The sequence below is a fragment of the Saccoglossus kowalevskii genome, chromosome 17, assembly GCF_978046115.1.
Source record: "Saccoglossus kowalevskii chromosome 17, keSacKowa6.1, whole genome shotgun sequence".
NCBI lineage: Eukaryota > Metazoa > Hemichordata > Enteropneusta > Harrimaniidae > Saccoglossus > Saccoglossus kowalevskii.
The window spans coordinates 15,384,032-15,395,262 of NC_140657.1; the positions used below are offsets into that span (position 1 = coordinate 15,384,032).

Sequence of the window (11,231 nt, forward strand, 5' to 3'; positions counted from 1 at the left end):
TTTAGGTGAAAATATCAAAAATCAAAATATTTTTTTGTAGTGACCGACCCAATAAAGCTAAACTAGTTGTCAACGCCAAATCATGGACACAAGTTCAAGATGCCCTCATTATTGTTGGGAATAAGCTTAACCTTAATCTATATATCGTAGATAATTTGTGCACATGGGCGGAAACACGTTCTCTCTTACACTGTTAAAACCGACAGTCATGTGCGCAAGCTTAGATAAATAACAAATGAGAGGTTTCGTAGGTTCAAATGAACAAGTGACGTCGGCGATTCGAATTGCGCATGTCCAGTTTGTCCATTGTAAGATCGCATTCACTACACGTCACTACACGTGCGACATGGCGTGACGCAGAGAGCGTGTACTTACAGTGGCGAGGTGCATAAATGTAATGTGATTTATTTTCGAAACAGATTTATCCAAATAATCTGATCTAATAGTAATGGACATGTGTATGTTCATCAAATATTGGTATTCTACACGTACTTAAATTGTGCAGGGGCGTGTGTGAGTTTTAAGAAACATTACAACATAACAAAAGTGCATACCAAGGAATTGTTATATAAAAATCCCCAACAACTGTCGAAGAAGAGGAAAATTTTAAATAATACCCACAAACGTACTATAGGGAAAATTACAAGTCGATGAACACGAAAGAAAAGACCGAAACCAATGGGCAAACCAATCGACAAAAACAAAATAAAACCATTGACCACATTCAGCTCCACCCGCCAGATATCATTCAAAATCAGACAAGAGACATTTATACAATTGACACTGTGTGAATAAAGTTTACACTATTCATGTATACTACACCAACAAGTTGCGAAATAGACATTGGTACCATCAGGTCAGGGAACAATTATAAACAAGTCATAAAAAGGTCAATCCCAAAACAAATTTGACCTTTTTCTCTCTGACCATCATTTTATGATGTTATGGAGGTGTTCGTCCATTCGACACTCCTGGTCTTAAGTTCGATACATTACCTGGATAGAATTGGATTGTGGAATAGACTTTATATCTGTGGCATTTATGGATATCCATTCCCCTCCACCACCTTTTCTGAATCAAAGACTTGAAGAATATAAATATACATTAAATATCAAATGATGTTCTCATTCTCCAGGTAACAATTTGGAATGAGATCAATCTGAATCAATAACAATTCTGATCAGAAACGATGTTACATCTTGTGCACGGTCAAAACCACTGTTTTGTGCCGGTATCCATGTGTTTGAGCTTAGCTAAACGACAAAGAAGGTACGTTTCCGGTTTGAACGAACCATTGATCATGGTCATTTAGCAGCTTTGAGTGGAATATTATTGTTCGTAAATTAATTATAGTTGGTCGAATTTATTGTGAGTTAATCCTTTACCATGTGTCAGATGATGACAAATATTCAATTTGCGTGTGATGATAAAATTGTTATTTGACGTGAATATTGTCTAATTAATCAATTTACACCATATTATAATGACCTGAGGCATATATATAATTTACAGAAATTTAAACAGATTTATTGGCAAAGAATAAAACATGTCACAATTCTGTGATAAAATATTAAGAACAATACATTCCGAATATATGTACCAGCCTGTAGAATAGATAGCTTCTGGCCAACATGCGAGTTGATTGACATGTTGTTGACGCAATGTTTTTATATATATATTGAGGATTATTTTCATTTTTGACCATTCTACACAGTTTGCTTTATCGTGATAAAAGACGCCATGCATCGTTATCTGGCCGTGTGTTGCCTCGCTATACTTACTGTGAGTATTCCATATACACACTGTCTTTGATCACACTTTCTATGCTCTCGCTTAATGTATCTTAGTTATTTCGTGCCAAATGTTTACACTAATTATTACCATTGTGTCATTTTCATTTACTCCAATTGCGCAGTGTTTTAAAAACAAAAATACTGATTTATATTTAGTATTTAATCAAATTCTATTCAATTGAGATTGAGTATGTGTTAGATAGAATTGATTGAATTCATAATGTTATGCTCCAATGAGTGGTGATATATCAACCGAGTTAATTTTAATTTTTAACTAGTGGTACTGCTCGAATATTTCCGTCGTCGTCCATTCGCATCTACATTTGTTATAAAAACTTTTTGAAAACTACCTCCCAATATGTTTTGATATATGCTACCTATGTATTTCTATTGTACGTCTATCCGGTATTTTTATTCCATTTCAGTTAATTGAGAAATCTGTTTTTTGTAATTTTTTGATGAAAAATGTTATTAGATCTCTTCTTGAAAACCGCCAGTTTAATTGATTAGAATTTGCTTGAAATTAGGAAACCTGTTGCCGACCTCTAACATATTTTTAATCCGGTGATGATAACTGTAATCAACGCGATAACAAGCATATGAACTACTACAATAATCGTAGTAAATAACGTGGTAGTCATCTCCATATAGCTAGTCTCACATCGGGCACAATATGAACGACAGTGGATTTATTTTCACTGTAATATCGCTTGTTACGTAAATTTGTTCCATTCACTGTACAGCAACTCGCCCTTTAGCTAATTAATTTAATGATTCTCGTCTCTTCGCTAAGTTTTTTCAGTTTTTACCTTTTGCTCATACAAACATGGTTAACACGTGGTGTTGAAAACGACTTTCTGTTGGTCGGATAATTGTTAAGGTTAATATTAGAACATTGTTTTCATATAGAATATATCGATACTGATAATTGTATGTGTAGACACAACCCTGAACACTACATTCTAACAGAATATAACGAATACAATAATAGCATAATGATAGGTAAACAGAATTAAATTAGATTATCGGTAGGTGTGTTTGACATGGTGGCGCATTTAAAGTTGTAACGAACTTTTGCATTTCAGTTTGTCTGCCAGTCTGACGCGAAAGTGGTAAAGCGTGCTGATGGAAACCCACATGACCTTATGGTACCTGGTCAGGGACAAGGTTGTAGCATTTCTAAATTTTTCGATCTTTTCGATGTTTAATAGTGCCATTTCAAGATAATATAACGATTACACTATGTCACCCTGTAGAGAATTTATTTATACTTACGATTAGTTCTGTATGTGATAGGCTGTCGTGCCATTAATTACTTTTTTCGTAACATTTAACCATTGGCGTTCCATCTACCTACTCTCTCACATGATGGCTTCTCTAATAGTGTTTAGTTATTTGTTAAAGGAACTGTAAATAATTAAATTCGTTGTTTACACTTATCCGTGATTAAGTACAACATAATTAATTCCTAATTACAACTTACAGCTAGCAAGTGTTTACAGTGTAAACTATCTGATAAGATGACCTTAGCTGAGTGCTTGCTGAAACCAGAATCTGATCCTGATAAATATGAATACTGTACAACCGCACGAGTGAGTTGTTCATTCCATTGTAATTAATATAAAATAATTTACCTGTCTTATTAGTTCCTTCGTCCTACATTAAATTTACTTGTTTTCTATTGCCTTTTCACATTAGATTCATAACAACTTAACTGCTGCTTTTTTTCAGCCCGAATGTATGACGCAACTATGGCGACGAAAACAGAATTCTGGTTTGATATTTATCTCGGAATGCCAACAAATAGAAGTGAGTTTAATGTAATACTTGTACATAGTAACACTTTGTCATTTAAGTCAATATAATTATAATATTAAGTACTTCGTAATCGAGTTTTAATCACCTGCGTGGAATGCTACGGTCTTGTAATTATATTTATGTGTTTGGTTTGAGCTGGAGTTTAATTACAATTTGTTCTCTAAATATTTCCGAACAGTTCTGAATAATGTTATAAGGATTTTAATATGAATAGACAAAATAGTGGAATAGAATAAAATAGTGGAATAGAATAGAATAGAATAGAATAGAATAGAATAGAATAGAATAGAATAGAATAGAATAGAATAGAGTAGAGTAGAGTAGAGTAGAGTAGAGTAGAGTAGAGTAGAGTAGAGTAGAGTAGAGTAGAGTAGAGTGTAGAGTAGAGTAGAGTAGAGTAGAGTAGAGTAGAGTAGAGTAGAGTAGAGTAGAGTAGAGTAGAGTAGAGTAGAGTAGAGTAGAGTAGAGTAGAGTAGAGTAGAGTAGAGTAGAGTAGAAACTGTAATTATAAGTTTTTGTGACACCATATTTTTACATTACACACCTCTATTCGCAAGTAAACTCTTATTGTCATATTGGATTCAGAGAAAAATGTAGTTTAGTAAAGTACCATATCGTATATTTAATATTGACTGATTTACGAGTCAAATATTGTTAACAATGTTATTCTAATATATATCAATACTTGATATGTTGAATGTCACTGTATAATGATTACAGTTCTTGTATAAATACAAAATATGAAGCTTATATAAAAGAAAGAGAAAATGAACCAAATTCCCATGATTATTTATTCGTCCATTTTTACTTTCAGGCTTGTATCGAAGAATCCGAAAATGAACCACATTTTAATGAATGTGATGTAGCGCCAATATACGTGAAGACCAAGTGTCGATATTGCTGTGATAACAACACTATCACCCAAGGGTATTATTGCCCACCACCACGAAGTAAATATAATTTTTTTTTTCTTCTGTAAAAATTTTAAAGAACATAATATAATATAATGATTATTATGATGTATATAACATGCTACTTAAGTTAGAGATGCAGGTTCGTGGGCACTTGGGAGTGAAATTTTAACAGTCTTGGCTAAAGACTGTTAAAATTTTGTAGAATTGTGAATAGTGGAATATACTCAAAACACGATTTTAAAATATAGATAACAGGTGCAAACATTCTATCTTTTAAATGCTTAGCAAGATTTAGAAAGGCTGTACATAAATAATCAAAAAGAAACATGGTGAAAACAAGAAATGACGGGATCTCCATAATATGCACTATATTTGACTTTTAACAAAACGATATTACATTTAAATTTAGAACTTTACAGCCTTTTTTAATTATGAGCATTAGCAAACTTCTTACTGAGTGAATTGTTGTGCAAATTAGAATTATCTCAGCTTCTTTTTAGTGCACATCCCAGAATTTTAAAAAAAAATAGCTCCTAGCTTTGACCTTTTGTTTATCTTCAAAACGCCGTCGGGGCATTGTTTTTGGTTGAACAGTGTTACAATCGTAAACACAACTAGCATGGGTGTTAACTTATGCATAAACTTGAAGAAGTGAAATTTGGGCTGCTGCCCTTCAAAATTGACAACTGGTAGACAGTTTTCAAGACGGCACTTTTTTCATAGTAAACAGATGTACCCATCAACTAATTTTGACAGGAAACAGAAGCGTGGTTTAGGAGCTAATTTCTTTAAATCACTTTTGACCAAAAAAGCACATTTTTGTGCATATTGCATATTTCAAACTACAGTGTCCATAAAAAACATTTTAAAATTCATACAATAAGCTTTCTGAAAATATATAGTTTTGTGGACAAGAGAGGTCATCTTGGTTTCCTAATCAACTAATTAAAATACCTGTCAGATAAACTGCATCTCTACCCTAAAACATATTCATTCCCATGCACCCAACGTTATCAGCATCGCACAAACATTCAGAATATATAGCGGCTTTCTAGTAGAGACTTTTCGAATCACAATCCACACTTCTCTATAGTAGAGCATTCGACCGCTCACAATAACATGAATATACATGAAAGAAAAGCTTAACGCGGAAAAATCTAAATAACAGTCTGAAAATGTGAGATCAAGTCGTTATACAAATGGTTAAGTGTTGTTTCTCAGATTGTAGAAATTTTAAACGAGATTAATCATTCGTCTCAACAAATATTCACAATTTTGAGTATCGGCAACTGATCAACCAAGAGTTATGTTATCACAAACTACATGGACTTCAGCATTGAACATGTTATTTAGGACTTTTCATTTTCATCTGAATAACTATTTTGGCCTGTATACACATATTGGCGATCCGCTCCGCTAGGATTGCCCTTAAAATCACTTTTGTGTGTGTCTGTGTGATTTCCAGTTTTTTCACTTATTAATTATTCTGTGATTGTTTTTGGCTTGGCCAATTCCGCTCAAACATGGCAGGTAGACAACACCATCACCCTAGTCATTCGAACAAATCTGTAAAAAAAATGGCCCACTGTTGCCATAGCAGCAGCCACAAAACTGATTTTTAGATAGTATCTCCTCCTATAAATTCAGGATAAAACACCTCAGACATAGCTAATTCTACTCAGCTTGAGTGTGGGCATAAAGTTACTAATTAAATTTTTGATATCTTTTCCAATAGCGAGAAATTTGACCCCAAATTTGGGGTAACTGTTCACCAGGAATGGCTTTTGAACTCTTCTGTGATTTTTTTTTGGCTGGGCTGATTTCGTTCAAACTTGGCAAGCAAGTCACACCTTCACTCTAGCTAGGTGATAAAATCTGAATACAAATTCTGGTCCACTGTTTCCACGGCAACAGTAAAAAACTGATTTGTTGAATACCTTCGCGTCAAATGTATCTCGCCCTACAATTATAGGATTAAACAGCTCGGACATGGCTCATTCTATTCAGGTTGAATGTGGACACAAAATTTGTTTATTTGATGTCTATTTTTATTACCGAAACATTTGACCTCAAATTTAGAGTAACTTTACACCAGCAACGGCTTTTAACTCCTCTGTGATTTTTTTTGGGCTTGGCTGATTTTGCTCATACTTGGCAGGCTGGTCGTACCGTCACTAATTGGAAAAAATTCCTTGTCCATCACTGCCATGTTAACCGCAAAAAACTGATTTTTGAATACTTGCGCCCCAAATGTATTACCTTAACTTCTACCGGACTTGTAATAGTAGTGTTCAAATGATCATGCTTTTTATTTTGGCAAATTTGCACACTAACAGAGATCACCGGCGCCGATATAGTTACACTGTATCAAGATAATCCCAAACGCAAATTTGAAGTTTGAATGAACATTAGCTTCACGTTCATGTCCTACCATGGCAACAGCCGAAAACATCTTGCTGGCTTTTTGAGCGGAGCAGATCGCCAACCAGCCTACCGGCTTGTTGTCTATATTGTTCTTTTGACAATAACAATTATAACACCTCATTGCTATTAAGCTAGCACATTATTGACATAATGTGTGCGACATTTTGGGGATATTACCCCAATAATTCAATGATAAAACAAATTATCAAATGTGTAAGTTTCAGTGGAATTACATTAATTACAAACTAATTATTATTAATTATTATTCTTTTTCCCCTCACATTATCTTGGAACAAGGTGTCACAATGCCTTGACACCATCTGTGACGACAAAGCCCCATCAATTCACTATACCACGCATTATGAGTAAAGTTATACCCATATGTGACTATTAAGTCCTGTCAATTCAATCGTCACAATGCATTAGGTTGATCGTGTTTACGATCTTTAACTATGGAGTCCCATCAAACCAATATGTTACACTAACCATGGAAACCATCTGGGACTACGAAGTTGCATCAGTTCAATTTGTCACAAGGTATTTAGTGTAACCATATATACCATCTGTGGCTATGGAGTTTTATCAATTCAATGTCATGATATATTATGGGTAGCCATAAATATCATCTGTGTCAACGAAGTCTTAATAATTCAATTTCACAGTGTATCATGGGTAATTACGTGCAGCCAGCATGATCCCGATAATTCAATATGTAACTAGGCTAGGGCAATTATGTATATCGGATGTTTCTACTTGGACATATCGATCAATGTTTAACAAGGCATTGTACATCGGTTGTGGCTACGACGTCCCATCGCAATGCATTGTGGGTAATATGAACATCATGTGTGACTATGAATTCCTATTTATTCATTATGTCGCAATGCATTCAGGGTAATCATTCACACCGTTTGTGGCTACGGAGTTCCATCAATTGAATATGTCGCAATGTATTGTGGGTAATATGTACATCATTTGTGGCTACGAAGTTATATCACTTCAATATGTCCCGATGCATTGTGGGTAATGGGTACACCATATGTGGCTACGAAGTCCTATCAATTCAATATATCCCGGTGCATTGTGGGTAGTATGTACATCATGTGTGGCTACGAAGTGCTATCAATTCAATATGTCCCAATGAATTGTGGGTAATGGATACATTATATGTGGCTACGAAGTCCTATCAATTCAATATGTCCCAATGAATTGTGGCTAATGGATACATCATATGTGGCTACGAAGTCCTATCAATTCAATATAACCCGGTGCATTGTGGGTAGTATGTACATCATATGTGGCTACGAAGTCCTATCAATTCAATATGTCCCAATGAATTGTGGGTAATGGATACATCATATGTGGCTACGAAGTCCTATCAATTCAATATATCCCGGTGCATTGTGGGTAGTATGTACATCATGTGTGGCTATGAAGTCCTATCAATTCAATATATCCCGGTGCATTGTGGGTAGTATGTACATCATGTGTGGCTATGAAGTCCTATCAATTCAATATATCCCGGTGCATTATTCGTAGCCATAAAAAGGTAACTTTAACATGTGCTGTTAATGTTCCATCAAGTAGTGGTGCCACACTGCATTATGAGAAACATGTATATTTCATGTATCATTGAGTCATGGCTAGACATGATTGTTCATAGCAGATATGTATTTTTTTCTCTCAGAGACGGTCACTTGCACAGTACATGGAGATCCACGTTTCTCAACGTTTGATGGATACAAGTATCATCAAGGTGGTGATTGTGCTTTTTATTCCCTTATGCACATGGCTTGTGGGCACGACTTCCGAATAGACGTTAAAATAACTGAGCACAAAACCAAAGACCATTATCGTGTTGGAACATTGATACTTGAACAATTGGGTGAAACTGTGGAAATTGGACCTAATGACGGAATCAACCCTCCGACATTTCTGGTAGGCATGTTGTTTGAAGTTTTAAAAGGGCTGGACTTGTAACATTTATATATATCGATATTGCTAAATACATGTTTGTTCAACGACGTTTCTATGTCTTTCTTTTCAGTGTTAAGAACAACAGTTCACACTAATATCTATATTTTGATTTTGACTTTCAGCTAACCCCTACAAGTGGAACACCAATAAATGAAGCCGACTTTCCGGGTTACCATGGTACCTACAACCAGTTCCTATTAAGCAAACATGGCAACTCTTATCACGTTACAATGGATCTCGACTTGGACGGATATTACGACATTGTCGTCAAGTGGGGGGTCAAAAAAGTAGATATCGACGTTACCCAGCCTTACAGTGAATGCTATGAAATCCATGGTTTATGTGGCGATGCAAATGGAAGTCCTGAATTTGAGAGGATTACATCGGAAGGTGTGAATGCAACAAGTGATACAGAATTTCACAGAAGTTGGGGTGAAGGAAATGGGTAAGTGTTGTTGTAAACGTTGTCTTAGCATCAAGAGCATATAGTGTTTTTCGATTTAATACAACCAAAATTTTAAAGGTGAAAATGCTCAATCGAGACTAATAGTTGCTAGAACATGTATACGACTACCTATTCTGAACAAAATGGTGGAAATATTAATTCGTAATTTATTTTACAGTTGCGGGACTTCAGGCGGACATTAGACCAGGTAATGTGGAGACAAACCGTCAACAACATTATGACCTACAAGCAGATACAAGTTATCAAAAATCACTGAATACACAGAAATGTGTGATGTAATTTTAATTAATAACGTATGGGTGGAAGGTGTGCACTATAATGTGCTGGGTGCTGTAGAATAAATAAAATGACAAATGTCTTTGCATCCGTTTTGTTACCCGGATTAGCTGTTAGATGGAATCGGGTCCAGAATTCAGATTAAATGATTTAGTCGGTTTAACTAGTACTTCATTTGATAAAATCAAAACTAGCAACACCGTAGTAGGTCAATTCCCGTTCACTGCGAGACCCCGCGTTATGCGTGAAATCAAACGTAGAAACAGGACAAACAAAGGTCATAACGTCGTAATGGCGACAAACATCGCGCAATAGTGTCTTAATGTGCCTGATCATGATTAATTGTGATTGTGCTTGTGTAGCACAATGCTGAACCCAACTACCGACAACTTGGCAACTAAAACTGTTTTAATTCATCTTGCCTATACCATCCAATCTTTGGCACGGATGATGTGGATGGGCTTTACGTTCCCGTTTAGTCTGTTGTTCACATACACGTATTCCTGGTGCTGTCTGTACCAACCCGCATTCACATTAGGTGACATTGAATAAAATACATTATCAGTTTTAGTTCTGACTTAACCCATACGTAACATATTTGAAAACAATAGATATTGCAGAGCTTGTGTAAAATTCATAGATTCATTTAGAATGGAAACTTCATAGGTGACATGTGCTATTATTAGTGTTACCGGAAGTATCAATGATTGGTCTGTTGTTGTGATTGAATTTAGATGGCGGGGTAACCCCATAAGTTTACAACGTGCTGTAATTTTGTGGTATTTTACGGGGTATTTCCATCCTACCATATTAGGAGATACGAATTCCAAATATGGAATGATTACGCGCGTGAGCGTCCTCTAATGATAAAAACAAACATGGCTGCCACCAGAGTTCAACCGGATTCTTCACAAAGAAGTTCAAGTCGCTGATTCTTTCCTTGGTAAGAAAAGATGTATAGTAATAAGGTTATTACGAGAATACCTCAAAGTATGCACTCGGACAGTACGCAACGCATCGACCTCCACTGCGCGTCGGTTGATACTCCAGCTGTACTGTCTTCGTGTATACTTTGAGGTATTCTCGTAATAACCTCATAGTGTATCACTTTTATATGCTTTTGCTGATAGTTGGGGATGGCATTAGACTGAATCTATGGTTTTATGTATATTTATTTTATTCGCGAAAAGGTATGGAAGATGTTGGAAATTGATAATGGTAAACTTAATATTATCTTTTGTGCAGTCTGGTTGAAAATTACAGCACAGTTGAGTTACAGAACAGTTCAGCCTATGGCGTTGAAGAAGCAAAATCCGTAATTTTATTAAATATAACATAGTAAAATAATCGCTAGTCGATGAAAAGTTAAATCATCAGTATAATCTGGATGTGAAAATATCTGAATTGTTTGTAGAAATTTATCTTTATACACAAACAAATATAATTTATTTACCAACAAAAAAAACATTATACAAAATATCATGTGTTTTGCAGAAAATGAACCAGATCGAAGGTTGCATCATGTGGAACACCTACAAATAATTTCCCTTGTTGGTAATATAT

At 35.2% G+C, this 11,231-nt stretch overlaps 1 protein-coding gene across 1 annotated transcript; it reads left to right on the forward strand.

Moving 5' to 3' along the window:
• Positions 1-3,530: 3,530 nt before the first annotated feature.
• Positions 3,531-9,768, forward strand: LOC100368586 (zonadhesin-like). Its single transcript, XM_006818967.3, has 5 exons — positions 3,531-3,602; positions 4,426-4,561; positions 8,637-8,887; positions 9,049-9,371; positions 9,550-9,768. The coding sequence occupies exons 1-5, from the start codon at positions 3,534-3,536 to the stop codon at positions 9,572-9,574; spliced, it is 804 nt and encodes a 267-aa protein (XP_006819030.3). The 5' UTR covers positions 3,531-3,533; the 3' UTR covers positions 9,575-9,768.
• Positions 9,769-11,231: the final 1,463 nt, after the last annotated feature.

Coding starts and splice junctions, on each gene's coding strand:
- LOC100368586 (XM_006818967.3), top strand. CDS start 3,534: ATGACGCAACTATGGCGACGAAAACAGAATTCTGGTTTGATATTTATC. Junction 3,603..4,425: donor CGGAATGCCAACAAATAGAA/GTGAGTTTAATG, acceptor TTTTACTTTCAG/GCTTGTATCGAAGAATCCGA. Junction 8,888..9,048: donor TCAACCCTCCGACATTTCTG/GTAGGCATGTTG, acceptor TTTGACTTTCAG/CTAACCCCTACAAGTGGAAC.